Below are 20671 nucleotides of genomic sequence, written 5' to 3'. Positions count from 1 at the left end.
CACATCAGGCTATGGGCTGTTGTTGCCTATGAATGGGAGATTTGCTACCTGAGGATACAGACACAGTATTGCTGCTTTTGCTAAGTGAAATCTTAGATATTGTTAAGGCATTTTAGTGCTGTGAGAGAAGGGGAATGAGCAATAAAGGAGAAGGAAGTGCACAGAGAGAACAGAAAAAATACTGGAGGCAGGAAGAGAGAACTGCTGCTTCCAGAAAAACTAGAACACTGGAATGAGAACACAAAGCTGGCTCTGGTAAGGGCAATGGCATATATTTCATCTGAGAAAGCCAAGGTACATTTCCACCTCAGTTCTCAGCTTGGATAAGTTACCTTCCACTTACACTCACATTCAAAGAACACCCAGCCTTACCACATTTGCCTTCCACAGCTTTTAATCCTATACTACACAAAACAGGAGGCCACAAACCTCTAACCAAGGTTAGGGGAGGGTGTAAAAACAAAGCAGCTTTCATGGTTTTGCCTGCTGTCATCCTCCAAGAAACCCAATAGCTTATTCTCTGATGTTCCTTGTTCTCCTTCTGAGCCATTTAACAAAGCAATCTTGAAACACCAGCATCTTCATCTGTAAAGTAACCTACTTCACATCACAGCTTACTGGATGTTCCAGATGGCTTGCCTGTGAGGTGTTTATGGAAGAAAGCTTGGATCTGCTGCCAAGCATCTATCTGTGCCTCACAGTGTGCCTTCGGCTCCCCTCCCCACTGCACAGGTTTGCCAACTAGCAGGTGCATTGAGGCTGCACACATTGGGAAAAAGGGAGGTTCAATGTAGTGCCCTGCTCCAGGATAACAGACTATCTCAGGCTTTTCCTTCCCATGAGCTTGCAAACGTTTGCTCCCCTCAACTGCAAAGAATTCGCTTTTCCAGTTGCGGTCATCCTGGCCAACAATGAACAAGAAGCGACACTCGGCCTTCTCTAAAGGGATAAAGCTTTGCTGGTCAGGCCCTTCTAGTGGGTTGCCCAATGCATCCAAAATATCAGCAATCCCGGACTTGCTGACCTTGATGCGTTTCAAATTGGAACTAAGAGGTGGAATGATGATGTCCTTGTAGCGGAGCACTGCACCCACATTTGCCACTGAACCGTTGATAAGGGCAGTGGCTGTGATGCCTTTTAGGAAGGAGGCCATGGAGGTGCACAGGTCTCCACCCTTCGAGATTCCAAGCAATCCAATTCCTGGACCTTTAACCTGGAGATGAGAGAACAGAAACCACATGCAATGAACCACAGCGTGCCACTTCTTTAAGATGTTGCCATGTTCACAGGCATGTCTGTCCCAAATTTGGACCCCAAGTACAGGCATCTAAGTCCTGTGCGCAGGGCCCACATCTGAGGGACCCTGGGCACTGTTCCGTGCTTGATTTATGGTCCTAAGCCCTGCCAGGACTGCAGCATCATCCTAGCAAAGCTACTTTGCAGATGTGCAGCCCCAAATTCACTTTGCCTATAAGGCAGCTGAGGGAAGAAGAGGGAAGGAGAAGGCAAGGCTTCTTCTACAAATGCTTTCTTTCAGTGCAAACTGCTCAAAGTCAGCAATGACTATGATACTGTCATCACTTATGATAACATATTTCTTATACTCACCCACCCCAAGAAGATAACATGGGGTGGCAGCCTCCACATCAGCTGCTCTCCCGCTTCTCTAGTACACTTGGTATCTAACTCACAGGAAGCATTCTGAGGTAGCTTACTCATTAAAATGTATCTTAAAAAAAAATAACCTATTAAACCCATTTTTCTAAGAGAATTGTACAGTCCTCTGGAGTCAATCTAGAATAGGTTACCTTCATTTTCTTTTACACAAGGCAAATTAACTAGAATAGGAAAATTTAATGACCTTACAGGGTATTGAAAGCCTCTAAGGATAATGGAAGAAAGTTGTCTAATACCACAACTGCTTCAACATTCAAAGACCCTTAGGGGCAAAAAGGCTCTGAGACAGCATCAAAATTTAGTATCTTTCGTATCTTACCACTGTTATGTGCTTCAAACCACTGACTTTGAAACATAGGAAGGGAGAAATTAGAAAATACGGCTGAAACTTTGCAGCCCATTAAAAACACGATGAGAGTCTCAGTGAAGATGTTAATGGAAGGCAGTGGTACTGTTCCCAGGGGAAAAAAAAGGCCAGTGGAAGCAATACCTTTAACATTTACTCATCTTTCTGAGGTTGAGGAAGGTATTTGTTTTCATTCTCCAGAGGAACTGCCTTGTGCAGTTCTAGCTATTGTCATTGCTGCTTGCAAGGAGATGCAGAACCAAGCAGGTTCTCTTTAAAGAGGTGTTGATTTAGAAGAATCCCTAAGTGCACAACTAGCTACTAAAACCCACACTCACCAAATAAAAACATTTGGAGTGATTCTAACAGCATATAAAATACACAGCAACAAATGTGTACTGGTGGACTTCCTTGAGACTTGTGTCACAGAAGGTTACCGTGTGCTCCACAGCTGAAAAGGACATTAAGATCTGCAGGACATTCTACAGAGCATAAACCTAAAAGTCCTACTGGAAGTCAAATAAGTCTCCAGGCAACTAGCACCCTAGTTATGACACTGTCAAGGTTGAATGGAGTAGAAATTACCAGTATGTGACCTATGTGTCACTGTTTCTCCTGGCCACTTCAAAAGGAAGAATTGGAATAATCTGCCAGAGAGCCATTGTAATGGGAATTAAAGATATAAAAAAAATTAATCACAGCCAACTTAACAGCGATGCTATTTTAAATACAGCAGCTCTGCCCCATCTGCAGTCTTACAGGACCTAATGATAGTTCACTGTAGTGAGTCAATGAACAAACCAACCTGGGTGTGTTGCAACATATAGTTTACAGCTTCTTCAAAATATTCCAGGTGGAATTCCTTCATCTCTTTGGGAAGATCTTCATAGGCGTAGTAAGCCAGAGCCAGCACAGCAAAGCCATAGTTGGCCAGCAGGCATGCCCTGTATTCAGGGAGTCCTCCTCCAGTTCCATATAAGTCAATAATTCCTGGAAAGGGGCCATTTCCTGTGAGAGACCACATAACAGGGCACATTAACCTACAATTCTTAATTTATATGCCAATATCATAGGCCTGGGAATGTGTCTTGTTAAAAAAAGAAAAAAACCTAAAGCAGCAGAATAGCGTTAAGAGTCCTAAATTACTGTGCCAGTTTTAATTAAATAGCTGCATTGCTTCAAGATGTTAAACAAGCCAGCACAAATTAGCAGGCCTGGTAATGTTTTGGATAACATCAGGGAACATGTGGCTGGATGAGAAGGGGTCTTTTGACAGTCACAACTAGTTCTCTGTATTATGTAAATTCACTGCAAAGGTATCAAGGTCTGCTTCAATTATACCCAGGAGGCTTTTCCTTGCTGCATTTCTCAGTATCCCAAAAAATCTCCCCTTCTGATGATTTCAACTTCTCAGTTTCAGAACCATTTATTCTGGGATTAAGAGAAGTATTTGAAACCAACCTTGCTAACCCTGGTAAGAGAAGCTTTACATTAGGTTCATCAGGGACTGCAGCAAACTGCTAACAAAGTATGGAAAGGACGAGGCCAAGAGGGAGGCTCCCATTCCTGCTCAGGAGGGAAGGTGAGGTTTCCCTCAGGTGTCTGCAGACTAACATGGAGAACATGGGCAACAAGCAAGAAGAACTGGAAATTCAGCTCCAGCCTCAAGGCTACAGTGCAGTCAGAGCCCAGGACACTGGCTGGGACAGCACATATGATTTTAGTGCTATCATGGAGGAGCTGCCAGGGACAGACAGGGAAGAAAGGGGAAGGCACATGATATGTAGAGATGCTCTTTGAGTACATGGGGTTCCAGAGACATGCTTGATGAAAGCCTCTGGATCACAGGAGAAAGGAAAGCTGGGATGTGGCGGTGGTGCAGCTGCTGCAAACCACTCAACCAAGGGGATGAGGTTTCCTACAGACAACTAGCAGAAATCTGGACAGCTGCTGGAAGGACAACACAGCATTTTTCAGGCAATCTGAAAACCTCACAGACCCTTGTAATAATTACTTTCTGACAAAAATACTCTAAGAGCAAACCTGTCTAATGCTTTCCCTAATCTGCTCACAAACAAGGAAGAACTGGGGACAAATGTGGCAGCAAAAGGCAGCTTGGATTGCCTTGGGATACAGCAACTAGGATATAACTGAGTTCAGGATATGTGGAGAGGCTTGAAAGGGAAGCAGCAGGCTTAAACTGTAGTTTGGGAGAGCAACCTTCTACTTACTCAAAGAATTACTAGGTGAATTCCCTGGAAAACAGCCAGGTAGAGAAAAGGTATCTTGAAGACTGGCTGACACCATCTCCCACAGCATTTGGGAACAAGAAGGGTATTATGATAAATGCCTTCATATCCGGTAAGAATCAATTAAACAAACTCACATGTGCTTCAGCACATATAGCTGCTCTACGTGAGCAGTGTGCCTAGCAGACCAAAGAGGGTTGGGCTGATCAGACTGCTCCTTGAGAAGTGTCCAGTGCCAGCTGGTGAGGTGAGGCTCCCGCTTGTCCTCAAGAGAAGCCTGGACGAGGTCAGGCCCCGGGCCTGGGAGCGCGGGACCAAAAGCAGAGCAACATCCGTGGGAGAAGGAGCCCGGCACGGCCGGTACTCACCGGGGGGCAGAAAAAGCGTCGCCCGGATCCTCCCCTCTCGCACCGGGACTCTCCGCACCCCGTCCCGCAGGAACGCCCGCTCGTGCTGGGCCTGGGCCAGGAGCCGCCCAGGAGGCTTCCCGTGGCCCTCAAACACCTCCAGCTGCAGGACGAAGGGGCTCTGCACGTCCCGTTTCACCAGCCGCCTGAAGGGCTTCTGGGGCTGCAAAGCCCAGAGCAGCCCCATGGGCTCCAGGCCGGAGAAGCTGCCTCCCGGCAGCGCCGGGCAGCGGGCGAGGTCCAGCTCCCCGTCGTCCCCCGCCCGGTAGTGGGCACTGGCCTGGAAGAGCTCTCCCCTCTCGTCCCGCAAGGATGTCCTTAGTGTGACCGGCTGCCGCGGGCCGAGGCCCTGCACGGCGATGGCCAGCGGTTCATCGAAGAGGCTGCGGGTGGCGGGCGAGAGGCGGATGGAGGGGGCCATGGAGGCGAGTCCACGGGCGGAGGCTGTACCGGGGGTCCACGCGGGGCTGCGGCTCCGTGGGGCTGCAGGTGCGGGGCCGGGCCAGGGCAGTCGCCTCTGCCAGCTACGGGAGCTGGCCCGGCGCAGGGAGCGGACAATGATTTGCCACATTGTCCCGGGTATTTCCGCCTCTGGGGGCGAATTCCGGGGCAGGTCGCCTCGGAACCGAGTCCGGAATCGATCCCGGAATGCCGCTGTAATGCTCCGCGGGGAGGAGCGGGGCGGCAGGTCCTTCGCCCCGCCTGCCTGCTTCCCTGCCGCCTTGGCCACCGACTCTTGCCCTCCTTTTCTGCCTTCCCCCCGCCGCCCTTCCGGCTGTGGGAGCGTTCTCTGCCAAACTCTACCGGCTTCTTGAGACCCGTCTTGGCCCCAGAGAGCTCCTCGGTGTCCCCCCAAGCTCCCCCAGGCCGGGCGGTGTCTGCAGGAGGGGGGACGTGCGGGGCAGGAGGGGCAGAAGTGTTGACGAACCACCGAGCAGAGTCGCAGTCGGGACTCACGGTCCAGGCAGCGAAGGGCCTGTGTGGGACCGGCCGCACAGAGATGGGGCAGCACGGAGCTGCTGCCCGCCGGCAGCGACTCGAGTAGGGCCGAGCTGTGCTCTGCCGCTCAGCCGAGAGAGCGGAGCGCGGGCCAGCCCCAGCCGGGGCGGGGAGAAGCCACACCAGCACCGGCCCGGCTGTGCTTCGCCTCTCCTTGCCGGTTCTGCCTCTGTGTTGGTTGTCCCGAGGCATGGGCAAGGTGGCTTATGTTTCCACCAGGCTCTGCTCAGCTCTGGCAGCTGCAGAGCCGGGTGAATTGGGAAGGATGGTTAGGATCCTCAGTGGTGCAGGAGGGATGAGGAGTGAGTGCTTTTGCAGACTCTTTAGGTAGGTCAGGAAATATCTGGCTCTTCTAGTAATGGATTTTGCAAGGTTTTAAAAAAGAAGGCCATTCAGTCCATCTTACCAAGAGCTGCATCTTCTGATCCAAAAGCAACTACAGAGGGACAGCTGTTTCCTTAGGCTCCCAGACTCTTCCTGTAGATGCAGATAGGGGTGCCTCACACTCTGAACTCCTCGTGTCTGACTTAGTGGTGTGAAACAAGTGGAAGCATCTGAGGGAATCCTGAGCATTGTCCTGTTTGGAAATACTAAGTGGTCAGAGGTATTGGACAGTCTCAGCAGTCTTTCCTTTCCTGTGGAGATCACCCATTCTCTCCTAAACAGATGAGGTGCTTTGTCATCTGGCATTTGGGCATGCTGTATGGTGTCTGGCCCTGCATTTTCTTGACATTTGAACAAAAAGGTTCCAGGAAGAAGAGAAAAGGCAGACCCATTTCTTTTCTGAGTTCTGGATGTGTAAAGTCATGGAAGATACTGTAGTTGTACTGGTACAGCTGAGACAAGCTGTTAGATTGATAACTGTAACAGAATTTATCAGATCTGGTTGTTCAAAGTTGTGTGTTGCTTGCACATCACTTGTTGCACATTACTTGTCATTTAAATATTTCTGGAAAAAAGCCTGGATCTGTAGCCAGGCATGGACCTGAGCTTTAGAATAAGCCCCGAACTCCCCACCCAGGACTGCCCGCTTGTGAAAAATGGGATGGTTTCCTATGGGGTACAAAGGGAAAAAGGGAGGGTCTATGCAATGTCCTGTTCCAGGGTAGGAGAGAATCTGAAAATTTTCCTTGCCTTGAGCCTGCAAAAGCTTGCAGACTTCAGTAGCATAATACTCACTTTTGACAACAGGGTCATCTTGTCCCAGGATGAATAGTAACTGTGCCTCAGCTTTCTCTATTGGGATCAGGCTTTGGTTGCCAGGGGCTTGAAAGGGGTCAATAAGAACATCAGAACAATCAAGAATATTGGAATCGGTGACCTCAATATGTTGTTCGTATGTGGTCAAAATGGAGATGGTTTTATCCTTGTAACAGAGAGGAATGTGTGTAGCGGCCACAGGGCCATTGAAGGAAGCAACGGCTGCGATGTTCTTCAGGAAGGCAGCCATGGCGAGAGACAGTTCACCTCCTTTGGAGTAACCAAGACAGGCCGATCCCTGGACCCTTCACCTGGCATGTGGGAGGAAATGCTCATCAGTACTGAGCTGAAAAGGGTGACAGCTGGTTCATGGAGGGGAGCATTGTCTAATGCTGAGAGTTTGCAAAACTGCATGAAGAAAGTGATGGCAATGATCAGTTTTTCTTCTGGACAAATAAAAAGAACTTACTACACGCAAATTGTTTCCCTTCCCATGCAAAATGTTCCTTGATAATAGCCAAGGGAGAGCAAGCACAATGATACCATTTGAGTGCAGGTTGCAAAACAAAAATAAAACTATCCAGAGCTATGGTGGAAAGGTTTTGGTAGTGGGAGGCTGTGGTTTCTGTGAGAAGAGACCAGGGCTTCCCCCATGTTGGACGAGGACAGTCTCAGCCAGCTCAGAGACAGATCTGATGCTGTCCCAAGATGGGGGGGGAGGTGTTTTTAATTTTATTCTTATTTCTCACTGTGCTACTCTGTTATTAACTGCCAATAAATTAAATTAATCTTCTCTAAGTCAAGTCTGTTTTGCCTATGGTGTTAGTTAATGAATTACGCCCCATCCTTATCTTGACCCATGAGGTTTTTCATCTAATTTTTTTCACCTCTTTTGTTGCTAAAGGGAATTGAGAGAGTGGCTAGGTGGGTATCCAGCAGCTAGCCGAGGTCAGCTTACCACAATTAGCTACTGGTAAAGGCTTTTTTCTTTACACTTCTTAGACTAAAGGGTCATATGGGGAAATGTGATGACAATACATGAAGGCTCCTTAAAAAAATGCACGTTTCTCTACTCCACTTCCTCCCACCTTGTTATGTCTCAGACACCATCTCTGTCATTCCAAATCATGGTACCTGAATAGTACCCCATCCTCTGCCCTTCCAGTGCATATCTGTTTGATCCTTCCCCTTTCCTAGGCAAGCATTCTGGTAGATGCTAGCCCTGCCAGGTGGGTATTTGTACAGCATTCCCCAGAGATAACTCTGGCAGAGTGACAGGCACATCGAAGTGGCTGCAGGTGGCGGGCGAGAGGCGTATGGAAGGGGCCAGGGATGATAAGTGATGTGGAAATGCTGGACAGGAGAAACCTTGTCTGCCATGACCACAACCATGCTAAGCAAAAAAGGCTGGGAGCAATTTGCAGCTTCTCCTGTAATCCACTCAGCTTGCATCATGACTGTATTTAAGCTGGGTGTTCTGGCTTCTTGTGCCTGGGCAGCCAGTCATGGAGTGCTGCCTTTTCCTCCTGCCCAGATGGGACTGCCAGCTCCCCTCCCCATTGTCTTTGCCCCATGTGGTTGTCCTGAAGCCAATGGTCCTTGTATCTTTCAGAAAGATGTACCAATGCCCCAAAGGGCTGATTATGAAATCAAATAAAACCTGGCTCTCTCAAAGCTCTCCTATCCTGCACAGCTCCTCTTGGAAAAGTTGCTGCACCTTCATTTGTGCTTCTGCACTGTTTGGAACCATGTGAGGGAACTCTCAGCGTGGTCCTTGCCTTGCCCTGCCTTAGAGCATGCAGAACGTTCCCCTCCAATAGCCATGGTGTAGCCTCTGAAGGACACAACACTGCCCCGTGCCTTACTGTGCTGCGCTGCACTGTCCTTACAATGTGGCCTTCAGGCCTGTGTTGTCCTGCACAGATTCCAAGTCTTATGGGAAACACAGCCTTACATTTCTTCCTTAGACAGAAGCTCACAGGCAGCTTCCAGCCAGTACCTGCAGTTATATGACCTGTGTGGCCCTGCCCTTATCAAACAGTGCAGCAAGATGTTCTCATGCAAACATTGTTTCTCTTTGACTGTAGACATGATAAATAGAGCTGTTTCCTTATACACAAATCTTACAATACCTTAAAAGATCGAAAGGGGAGAATCTGCTATGGACCATGTCTGCATGATATGCTGTATGTGGGGTGGAGTCCTGTTACATGCTTCATTGCTCAGGGTTCTCAGCATCTAAAGGGGTGTAAGATTATCTATACTAGTCTCTTTTTAGAGTGTTAGCTCTAATAAATAGCATTTTGAGATACTTTACAGAATGTGAGTGCTTTTCTTACTGGGATCATAACGGACCAGTACCTCCGAGTGCAAAAAATTCGGTATACTCCACCAGTCTTAGTGAGAAATAACTTAATGGAGAAAGAACCAAGAAAAGAGAAACTCTATGCCTGGCTAGCCCTGTGCAAAACTGTGAGGAGTATGTGTAATGTGTTTAGCTCAGACAGTTTTCTTAGTAAATTTAGAAGGTGGGAAGGAATTATCAGAATTCCCACCCCAAATGAAGTATTATGTTGTTTTAGAAAACAGGGTCCAGGGAAAGGAAAAGCTAAGGCAAATTTGTGCCATTTTTGATTGTCATTAATGTACTTGAAATGGACATGGGGGTGCTTACAACCATCACAGAAAGGGCTGCATGAGCTCCTGGTACAGCACTGCATCACAAGCCCCCAAGCAGTAAACTGCAGTGCAGGTGCCCGTGGTTGCACAGAGGCCACACAGAGCAGCCCTGGAACTGGGCATGAGATATCTACCAGAGGCATGAATGGTGAGACAAGGATGGCTGACCCTCTGCTAAGGATGAGTAGACAAAAGGGTCAGAGGACAGGTGACAACAGCATTTCTGTCCAGCCACTAGTGATTTACAGAGCAAAGAGGCCTGCAGGGTACCTCAGCACGCTCTCATGCTGTGCAGTTTTACACAGCCCGAGTTTCAAGATTTAGCAAAAGGATACAGGCAAAAGAGGGAGGAAAGGCTGGCACACTGGCTTTTGCAAGTATGGGACCTTGGAGGACATAGTGTACACTTAAATCCTAGCCAGTTGAAAGTGCTGGTGTGCCATCTTGCAAAACCCTGATGATCCAACAGTTCGAAGGACCACAGGGTAGTACACCCTGCTCCTTGTGGATATAGCTTCAGGAGGCTTTAAAGACAGCATATTCCTCACCTGCTGACTGCTATGATAAAATAGCATTGAGGAAAAGCATATCAGAGGTTGGTCTATTTATGGGAACTGGCCACACAGTCAGGCATGTGTTCATGTAATTTGATAGGTCCTTAAATGAAACTTTTTTCACCCAGCACAAAAAAAATGTATTAGAGGGTGCCCCATTTGCCTTGAAAGGACCAGAGTAATTTCATTGCTAGGGGCTGCTGTGAGAAAACCAGTAGGGGAGGTTATTTTATCCCCAAGACACCTTGCAGACTGAAGAAGATGCAAGTGAGCCTGAAGCATTTCAAACGCAGCAGATCATGTTTGCCTGGGGACATCTTGCTACACTGTTTGGTAAGGGCAGGCTCATGTAGGTGATGTAATTGCTGGAACTGAGTGGGAGCTGCCTGCAAGCTCCACTTCCAGGAAGAGTTGGACAAGTTTTTTCTGTGACCAAGAGATCTTTACAACACAGCATAGACCTGAAGGCCTATGCAGCATGGCACAGCACAGGCACACAGAATGCTGACCATCACCAAATCTGCCTGCGAATAGTAAGAGTACTTCCTGCAGTAGAGCAGGCTGCTTTAAAATGCTGTGAAAATACAGAGGTGATTTACAGACTGCAAGAAAGGTCACTAGGTTCCTGAAGTTACCTAGGGTGTAGTAACATGCTTGGTGAAAGGAAAAAAAAACTTTTTCCCTTCTCTAATCACTAAGCCATGCAGAATTGCTCCTAGAGCAGATACCCATTTTAATCAGAACATTTCCCTACCCATACCATAATCCTTCTGCCCCTAGATGAGATGCAGGGACCTGGACTGATGATTCACTCTAGCAGGTGTAAGGAAAGACCAAGACAGAACACTTCCTAAACAAATATATGTTTATTTCATTAAAAAATAAGAGTTACACTTGCACCAGAGGTTTCTTTGTAGTCAGAATGCCCTTCTCAAACAGGAGTGTGGCTAGAGAAATCTTTTCCTCCAAGGTTTCACATGGAAGGTTACCGACACTGACGTGATTTGGATAGGAAGACAGCAGAAATTCGATACTGTCTATATATTCTGGATCTAGCTCAAGGAACTTAGGTTCTTCTTTGTGATACACTCTTGAGTTTTCTGTCGTGTAATACAGCATCACACCTGCTTCTTCATTACATAATCTAACAATGCCGTGGCAGAGGAGGCGTATTTCGGTGTCTTTTGTTATCTGTATATCAACATCGTGAGGGCCTCCATCTTGCCACCGGGCTGGGAAGCCGTAGATGCTCCGTGCCTTTTCACTCTGTGTAAGCACAGGGGGCAGACAGTCATGAAGAAACGACTTGCCCATCTGATCCACAGCAGCATCAATGGGTGCATAGTCAACGAGCCTCTTTATCAGGCTCTGCACCTTCTCCATAAAGGCTGTTCGCCGAGCATCAACTGCGTCTGAGTTGGCAACCCCCATGTACCCCAGGTAGTCCATGGGAAGCCCTCGCCGGTACTCCACATCCTCCTCCAGGGCCATCTGCAGGGCAGCTGGGAGGAGCTTCTCCAGAAGGTCCCCCCAGGAATTCCTCTGGTAGGAAGACACAGTGATGTGGAGCGAGTGTGCGTCAGGAAAACAGTCACCCTGGTGGATAAAGCCACGGGGGAAGTACAGCAGGTCCCCGGCCTCAAGCACTGTCTCCAGCACAGGCTCACCGAGCTCAGCCTGTGTGAGGTTTGCACTGGGCAACTGGGGCAGCACCTCAGCATCCGTCCGGGGCCTGTAGACACGCCAGTGCTTCTTCCCCTCCAGCTGCAGCACAAAGGCCTCGATGTCATCGTAGTGGGGGGCGAAGCCCTGTGTCCCCGGTGGCGTGAGGTACGTGTTGGCCCCCACCATACTGCCAAATTGCTCCTGCAGGATGGAGAGGAAGTGCCAGACGGTGGGGGAGAAAGCCTGTGGGCAGAGGAGCCGCAGGGAGCAGCCGTTCTGGTAGAAGTCCCACACGACGGCAGGCAGGGCCCGGCCGGACGGGTTGTGCGTCTCCCGCACGCCCTCGGCGTAGCTGGTCACGTCCAGGTGGGTGCCGAAGTGCACTTCACCGCCCCGCAGGGCGGCGTCCAAGTCGGCCGTGGAGAAGAGCCCCGCGTAGTACCCGGGGTCGCCCCGCCGCACCAGCAGCGGCGCCCGCTCCCAGTGCTGCCGCAGGAACTCGCTCGGCGCCACCGGGGCCAGCAGCCAGCGGAACAGCTCTGCCGCCCGCGTCCGGCTGTCCTCCACCCGCCCCAGCCGCCGCAGCAGCCCCGACACGCCGCCGCCGTCCTCCCCCGCCGCCCGCGGGCCGCCCGGGATGGCCGCGGGGCCGCCCCGCGGCTTCTCCTCAGGCACGGCGGCCGCCCCCCCGGGCCGAGGCTCCACGCGGAGCTCCGCCGGGAGCTCCACGCGGGTCGGGGGCGCGGCGGGAGTCGCCGCCGGCTGCGGCGGGGCCTCCGGCTCCGGGCCGCCGCCTCCCGCTCGGCCGCGGCTCGGCCGGGCCTTGGCCCGCTTGCGGCCCCCGGGCAGAGGCGCCCCGCGGCGGCGGCGGCGGCGCTCCAGCCGCCCGGCCCCCTCCACCCGGCGGTACACGGCGAGCGCCGACAGACGCCCCATCTCCCGCTGCTGCGCCGCCATGGCCGCCTCGGCCCCGCCAGGCCCCGCCGCTTCCGCCGGGAGCGCCCCGGGCACGGGGTGTGGCGGGGCTCGGAGCCAGCACCCCTCCCCCGGAAGGGCATCTCCCGGCTGTGCTGGTCGTGCTGCACGGAACGTACCTTGTGTTCTGTCATCACGTCCGCTGAAAAGGTGCCGGGAGTATTTGCTTCCCCCCGCCCGCAAAAGGAAAGGAGAGGCGAATCCCCTGGGAACCGATGCAGGCAAATGGATTCCTTGGCTGGGAAGCTTAGCTTCGGACGCATGCTCTAAGCACGTTCATAAAGTTATTTTTCTCTGAAAGCGTAACATAAGGATATGCTTTAGGACTGCCTGTAATTACTTTGCAGCTTAATGAGGCGAGATGGGATAAACCCAATTTCATAAGGCTCTGTTGTGCGAGAAATATAAATCCAAGTTGGATGAAGCCAATTCTGAGGTACCATCCCTTCTCCCCTTTTCTTGTGCTTCTAGTGGTGATGAAAGGTTTTGATTTTTTCCCCAAATCAACTAACTGCCTAATAAGATGGGCAGAGCTTCATTCCCTCTCCATCTCTCTTCTAGGCCTGAAGCTTCACAGAAAGACGTTAGTGGTGCTGTAGGTACCTGGACAGCCTGAGGGCTGCTCTGTGCTTCCAGAGACTGGAGCTTCAGCACGGGAAGCTGTGCTGGAGGGTAGAGGACAGACCAGCAAGATTCTGAATGTGGCAAATGTGAAAAACTGTAGGGGTTTGTATTGTCAGACTGTGTTGATGCCCTTCTGATCAAGAACAAGCTTCAGTACAAGAAATTCACACTTCAGTACTTTTGTGAGAAGAATCTGTTAAGGGCTGCAGCGATTCATGGGAATGAATTTTGCATGAGAATTTCATCTCCAGAGGCTGCTGTGAAATTAAAGCATTTAACTGGAGCAATTACCCAAGTGTGCCCAGAAACCCTCTGGTTCACAGGGTGTTATTAACCTCTCATAGATATGAATATCAGCTGCACACAGTATGTTAAACAGCTAGCATTCTCAAGGCATGTGCAGATCTGCTGTGTGGGCTACTGAGTGTACCAGACATAGGATGCAAAGCTGAAAAGTGAACTTTCACCTCTAGCCAGGGTTTCAATCCAGACCTACATTTTACCCCAATTTTACCACAATTCAGGAGCAGAAATCCTTAGGCCTAATGAGGATAAGTTCAGCTGTTAAGTCTCAAATTCTAGAACAGATGCAGATATCTTAAACTTGCCTGTTGCTTCAATTGCCTTAAAACCAACACAAATCAGCCTAAGATCCCAGCTCTGAGCTATAAGCAACAAAGACCCTTTTTATATAAAAGTAGTAACAACTATTTTCATTTTGGAGGTATTTTTCTGACAGAGTTCACCGGGCACAACCTTTGCAGCCAAAGCTGTGGGAAGAGCAACAGCAGAAGACTGTCCTGTTTGTACCACGATGCTTTTCATTAAAGGAGACGGATTTTAGGCCTGCGTAGGCAACACTTCAGACTCCCGTTTCACGTCTGGACCGTTTTTGGCTTTGCCAGCAGGTGGCAGAGGCCGATCAGCGCTCTGCGCCCTTGCGATGGGAAACGCGCATGGAAGGGGATACCGTATCTTCCCGTCAAGGGGGCTGGCGTGGATGAGGTTTAAAAGGAGGGGAGAGCGCAAGCAGCCTGTGCATGCATGTGTAGACTGGAAGAGAAGAGAAGGGCGAACTCTATTTCAATCCATTCTTTGTTTTCCCAAGGTTAAGCCCTGATTACCAGAATAATCTTATCAGCTGAAACCGTTTCAACAGAGCTGGGCCCTTAACAAAATCGAGATGCAAGTGCTTTGAAATATGGTAAAGTTAGGCCATTGCATGCTTTAATTGTATGTAAGCATGGCTAAATAGGCTTGGGAGGGGGGAAGACTTGAAAAACCTGGGCATCTGGATTGTTATTTGTGTTACTGCGTAATTTACTGGAGTGCAACCGATCCTTCTCAGAAGCCGGGCACTGTACACAGAGCCTGACCTGAGTTACACCAGAATATCTGTAATGACTGCAGCAAAGCTGTCCTGGATGTTTACCAGTACAGCGGGGCGGGGTGGGGGTGTCACAGTCTTATTCAATGGCTCTGATCGTCATATGGATGTCACTTTCTACTGCTGAGAGACAGTTGATTGACATTGGATTCTTTTTTGATGTAGGACAAAGTCTCTGAGTGAAGGACACAGTGGAAAATAATAGTGGTAAAATCTCTATGACAATAAAACGTTTCTTTTGACAATTTAGACTATCTAAGAATAAATGCTTTCAAGAATAAAGAATTTTGCTATTCTTCCGTGTGACACAAGAAAGGGTTTTGACCTAGGACAAAAAGAGAGAGCTTCAGTATCACTTACAGAGTGCTCAGATAGTTGTCTATCTAGGAGTAGCCACAAGGTCTACATGCTCTTTGCATTAATTGTCTGATATTTCAAGGGAGTTTGCTAAAGGAAGAAGTGTCATGTACAGCTCTTTAAATAAACAAAACCAAAGTAGCACAGATCTCTGAATGATTAGGTGGTCCCCTGACCTGCTGCTCACATGACAGAGTAGCAACTGGAGGCTCAATTAAATTTCTTAATTAGAATTTAGCACAAAGTTACTCAGATTTTATGAGCATATAAGCTGCATTGCCAAGAGCCACACATTTTATTTAAGAGGACATATAAATGTGGTGAGTACAACCTATTAAAGAGGCAAAAGTGGCTTCAAAAGGAGTAAGTAAATGGCACGTCAAAGAGATGGTAGGGTTCATTTGATATTTTAACCTTATGCCATTCAAATAATGGAAATCTCAAGTTTAAAGTGCAGTTCAGGTAAGGCCTGATCCTGCAGAGCTATGAACAGTCTTCACTAACGAGTGGAAAAGGCAAAATTCTTTGCAATTTTCAGCGTACTGAATGCTCAGTTGTTCACCACCATGCAAACTTCCTCTGTGTTGCCAGCAAACCATTAATGTAAACCAGTCACTTTTAGAAAGTTAAACCCAGTTAAACCTTTTTCTTATTATTAGTTTGCTGGCAACCTTCCTTTTGCATCTTCCTCATGCCAAAAACAATACCTAGTAAGGAAAAAGAACATTTCAAGCCTTCACTAACAGGTTTTCCTAGCTGACAATCCTTCTCATACAGCCTAGCGACATGCACTGTGTCATCACTGGAAGGACACTGGGCTGGATTGTGAAGCCTGCTCCTTGTTGTGAAAGCTATAAAGTTCATTGCCAGATAACAAGACTGAAAGCTAATTCAGGAACTGTTTCTCAAGAGCTATCCTCTGGCCTCCCTCATCCAAGTGAATGCACTCACTCACTGAAGCATCTCTTGGCAGAGACTTTGGCCTCTCTCCAGCTGTTTCTCTCTTCTCGGGGATTTTCTTATTCAGTCACTGGTTGTGGTCTTTAAGCCAGGTTATCTTGTACACAGATCCCCACTGAGGAAAGAAGCCTTCCCGCAATGGAACAGCCAAATTAAAACACATTTATAAAAATAATAATTAGAAGGTCCAGTCCTCCCTGTGAAATTATCTTTTTGGAGGGATTTGGAAGCACAGATATTTTCTTTAGTACCGTGTGACATGAAAATAAAAAAAATAAAAAGCTGAATTTACCTGATGTATTTAAGTAGCAGCATTGACTGAGTTTACTCACCCCCTTGACAGGGCATGTGTCCTTTGAAATAATTTTGTGAGGGTTTTTGTGCTCCAAATAGATGCCATCTAGCATTTGGTAGCATTGTGCAGATACCATCTGCAGTGACTAAATTCAAAGCAGCAGACTCCAGTGCTCCAGCAGAAGGAGAGAAGCAATGGCCATGAGGGGAAAATCCCCATCCTAAAATGCAAGCGGAGAGAACCTAAATGAAATATTTGCCCTGTGGGATTAATCACATCTAGAGAACCTAGAAGGTATAGTCAAACTCCTCCTGCATAAATCACATATCTTGTGCTAGAGAATTCTTTCGATATGCACAGTGTGGCTCTTGATGAGCTGTTTGGCTGATGCTTTTCCATGGAAGACAGATTTTAAAGGATTGTTGCTATTCATATCCTTTCCATATTAATGATTGCAACTGCATAGCTTTGCTCATTAAATATATGTATGCCCACTATTTCAAGGTTAACATATAGCCATGTTAACATAGGGAAGCATCATTCAACATTTGCTTCTTTTGTAAGTTTCTCCTTTTCAGAGGCCTTGCAAAAAGACTTTACCTTTTATTTCCTATACTGAAGTTTTTCTGAAGAACTTTGAAATTGCTTGCTCACCTCTGACACAGCACTACCAAGATGAAAATATTATGAAAACAGGATGTCTTGATTTAGCAACCATATTGTTCAGATCTGGTCAGAGCATGACAGGAGAAAGCCCTGTCAGTAGTACTTGCTTATTTGCTTCCCACAGCAGATTTATGCGGCTACTAGACACTATGGCACCTTACAGAAGTGTTTGTGAACATTTTCCACACTCATCCACATACACAAGCTCCCAGTGTTTTATATATAGTGCCAAAAAGATGAAATTCCTCTTGGTGAGCACAGTTATAGCAGTATAAAAATGCTTATGGTGTAGTATTTATGCTGGTATGGCTTGTTCCTGGAAGGGATAATAGTATGGTGTGATTAAAGAAGGGAGATTTAATCACTGACATTGTTTTAGATAACCAATAGGGAAGAACGATGTTAAGCCTCTGGGTATCTGCAGTGAGGATAAGGAGTTTGCATTGTCATGGACATGTAATATATTCCCTTAGGTCCTTAGGGGATAGCGTACTATCCTGCTGTCCCAGGAAGGACCTCGGCTAGAAAGGCACAGCTGACAGGAGTCGGTGGGCATCACAGGATCAGTCAAGTCCATTAATCCCATGTATTGCCCATGGAGCCCTGTTCCCTATCTTAAAGAAAAGGTGAAAAGGGGAAAATTGAGTTTGGTTTCTTGGTAATGCTATGAGGTTTCTCCCAGTTCTTTGTTATCCATAAGGATTAAAGCACTTGAAGCATTGCCTCCTGTATCAGACCTCAGAGAATTAATTTCACCCTCCTCACATGGAAGCTCTGTGGGAAGACTAACTACACAGAACGTGACTCAGACACACAGCACAGCACTGTGAATGTGCAGTTTGTTATGCTGGATGCTTGTCCAGCTAGGTGACCTCTGTGGTCATTTTCCTTTCCTTTCCCACCATAGCCTCCTTTCCCTTCGGTCACCAGTGACCACATGGGGGGGTAAAGCTATCAGTTGAGCAGAGAAGCAGTAATGGCAACAAATAACTTAGCTATAGAATAAATATTTGTAAAAGCTCAATATATAGCTGAAGCATACATTAGAATTTTATTTGCAATAACATGTCCTGGCCTTGTCCTGGCCAGCCCTCAAATACTTTTCATTTGGAAATAGAGCTTCTTGATAATATGGGAATTGTTCATCAGAAATTAAGGTTTAAGGCACATGTTTTATAAAAAATTCTGTCAGAAATCCAGAGACTGCGAATAAGATGCAGAGTTACACTGAAGCTACTAAGAATGCAGTATTTTAAGAGCTATGTCAGGTCAGGAATGTTTTCATAAAATCAAAAGAAGACTTAGGACTGGTAGAAATGTCTTATCCGTCTAGTCATTTTAGAACATTTGGCTCAAACACAGCTCTGTCGTACTGCTGGCTGAGAGCAGCAGTCTGAAAGTCATTGAGAAGCAACTGAGAGAGGGAAGGCAGCTCTCTGCCTTGGTTTTGCTTTTCAAGCAAAGGGATATATGCAAAACGTTGTAAGAAATAAACTCCGTATCTTCTCAGTTTACTTTATGAACAAGGCATGATTTGGGGGTCAGAGCATCAGTCTGAAACTCAGAGTCAGCATCGTGCTCATACTTCTGCCTGAGAACCTCCTGTGTGAACTTGGTAAATGATTTTTGCACACAATGTTCTGAAATTCCTAGTGATTTCAGTTGCCTTATTTTCTGGATGTTTGCCAATCAACATTAAGTCCCATGTTCTTTGTTGCTCTGTTTCTCTGCTTGATTCAGAGACAAAGAGGAATAAGGGGGATGGTCCATGCAGGGAGAAGATAACAATGCAGAGAAACCTCATGTAATCTTTGCATTTCAATTTCTTGATTTTTTTTTTTTTTTTTAATCAGCTGAGTGCTTCTGAAACTGTTCTGGCTTGCATCTTGGATGAAGCAGCGGCTTGAAAGTCTGGTGAGAGAAGACAGCTGTTAGAAATGTGCTTTCTGGATAATGCATTCAGGCCGAGCCCCGTATGCACAGTCACAAGGGTGCTCCTCCCGGAGGATTCCCCTGGGTAACTTCCCTTTGAAGCGCAGCCTCCCTGCTGAATTCAGCACCTGGTACTGCCTCCACTTCGAAAATGGAGGCATGCTTGGGCCGAAGGAAGGATAACCCGGGAACATTTTGGTTCTCATAGCGTCGCAATCGTGGAGCTTAATGCAGAAAGGAGCCTGCTCGAGTTCTCCTGCCAGCCCGGCCTCTGGCTGATGGGGAACATTACGTGCTCGGTTTCTGGAGCGCTGGCATTAGCAGCAAGCACGTCTCACTGCAGCCGCCGGGGAAGGAGTCAGTCATCGTATGTGGTTTATCGGGGGGAAACCAGGGTGGCACTGGGCCGCCGGGAGCCATCCTCCTCCTGGTGGCCCCAGTGCCGCAGCTGGCGGGGGGCCGAGCACCAGGGCAGGCCGAAGGGCCGGCGGGCGGTGGCAGGCGCGTCCCCCCGTGCCGCTCCCGCGGGACGCTGGCGGGGCGGCCCCGGGCAGGCCCTGCCCTGACCCCGCGCGGAGGCCTCGCCGCCTTCCCGCCCAGCCCCGAGTGGGGGGGGCGGGCCCGGCCCCGCACTGGCACCTCGGGCAGCCAATCCCGACTCGCTGCTCCCACCGCCTCAGCCAATCGCGGCCGGCAGCGGGTGAGTGGGGGCGCCAGAGCCCCGGCGTGAATAAAACACCCGGGGCCCGTGGGCGGGGATGGGCGGGGTCGGAGCTTTGACGGACGGCTCCTCCTTCCAATCAGAAGGCCAGGTGTTGAGGCGCGCGGCCAATGGGCGGCCGGGGTGGGCGTGGCGGGCGGCGAGGGCGGGCGCGGCGGCCGAGGGGGCGGGGGCGGAGCGGCGGCGGCGGCAGGCGGCGCTGCTCGGTGGAGACGGGCGGCGGAGGAGGCGCCGGAGGGAGGCGGCTGCGGGGGGCAGGTGAGCGCGGCCGCGCCGCGGTGCGGGCAAGGGCCTTCGCCTCGGCGGGCGGGGGCCAATGCCGCGGGCAGGGGGCGGGCGGGCGTGGCGGGGCCGTGCGAACCCGCGGGCGCGGGTGGGTCCGGCGGCGGGGGCGCGCCGGAGGCGGGGAAGCCTGAGGGGCCGGCGTGGGGAAGCGGGGGTGCCCCGCGAAAGTGCGTGCGGGGCTGGGGGCAATACGGGTGCGACCTCCAGTCCCCGCCCCGGGGGGGGCGACGGGGTGGGGCGCGATCCCCGGGGTGCGGCGGGGCGGGGGCCCGGCGCAGGTGGAGACCGCGGGGGGCGGCCGCGGCACCGAAGGGCCCTGCGGGTAGCACCGAGCAGCCGGCCCGGACGAGCGACCCCCGCGGCGCCGCCGCTTCCCGGGGCTCTCTCGGGGCTGCCCGTGCCTGTGGTCTCTCCTAGGCCTTGAATCCCGGCCAGGTTTCCGTCAGAGGGTCCCTCCGGCGCGGCCGCTCCCGGGCGCTTTGTATCGCCTGCCGCCCCTGCGCGGCCGCGGGAGCGAGCGGGGGCTCCGGGGAGCTGGGGCTTCCCCGAAATCCTCCTCCTCGTTTCAGCCGGGGCTGGGGCGCTGGAAGTTCGGGAGGCGTCGGGACGAGGCTCCGAGGCGATGGCGCTGAGGACCCAGCCTGGCAGCGGGAGTTGTAGGGGAAAGGGCCCCCGCGAGCAGCGGGACTCGCT

The 20671-nt window shown here is 49.9% G+C and overlaps 3 protein-coding genes across 3 annotated transcripts in view; 1 reads left to right on the top strand and 2 right to left on the bottom strand.

Annotated features, from left to right (window-relative positions):
- Positions 1-250: 250 nt before the first annotated feature.
- Positions 251-5472, bottom strand: LOC126651107 (acyl-coenzyme A thioesterase 1). The gene is made up of 3 exons (XM_050336657.1): positions 4641-5472; positions 2829-3031; positions 251-1213 (listed from the first exon to the last, which is right to left on the bottom strand). The coding sequence occupies exons 1-3, from the start codon at positions 5248-5250 to the stop codon at positions 608-610; spliced, it is 1419 nt and encodes a 472-aa protein (XP_050192614.1). The 5' UTR covers positions 5251-5472; the 3' UTR covers positions 251-607.
- Positions 5473-10961: 5489 nt separating this feature from the next.
- On the bottom strand, positions 10962-19178 carry RIOX1 (ribosomal oxygenase 1). The gene is made up of 3 exons (XM_050336692.1): positions 19028-19178; positions 13264-13416; positions 10962-13017 (listed from the first exon to the last, which is right to left on the bottom strand). Exons 1-3 carry the CDS (start codon positions 19176-19178, stop codon positions 11000-11002), a joined length of 2322 nt encoding a protein of 773 aa, XP_050192649.1. The 3' UTR covers positions 10962-10999.
- Positions 19179-19896: 718 nt separating this feature from the next.
- The window catches only part of NUMB (NUMB endocytic adaptor protein), a 91830-nt gene continuing 91055 nt past the window's right edge, over positions 19897-20671 (top strand). The window contains exon 1 of the mRNA XM_050336820.1: positions 19897-19951. The gene's annotated coding sequence lies outside the window, so the exon portion shown is untranslated. The remainder of the gene's footprint in view (positions 19952-20671) is intronic.

Source organism: Myiozetetes cayanensis, unplaced genomic scaffold (genome assembly GCF_022539395.1).
Source record: "Myiozetetes cayanensis isolate MyiCay16 unplaced genomic scaffold, myiCay2020 scf6-25, whole genome shotgun sequence".
Lineage (NCBI taxonomy): Eukaryota > Metazoa > Chordata > Aves > Passeriformes > Tyrannidae > Myiozetetes > Myiozetetes cayanensis.
Note: the sequence above shows the minus strand (reverse complement) of the source record. Positions and strands in the feature narration are given on the sequence as shown.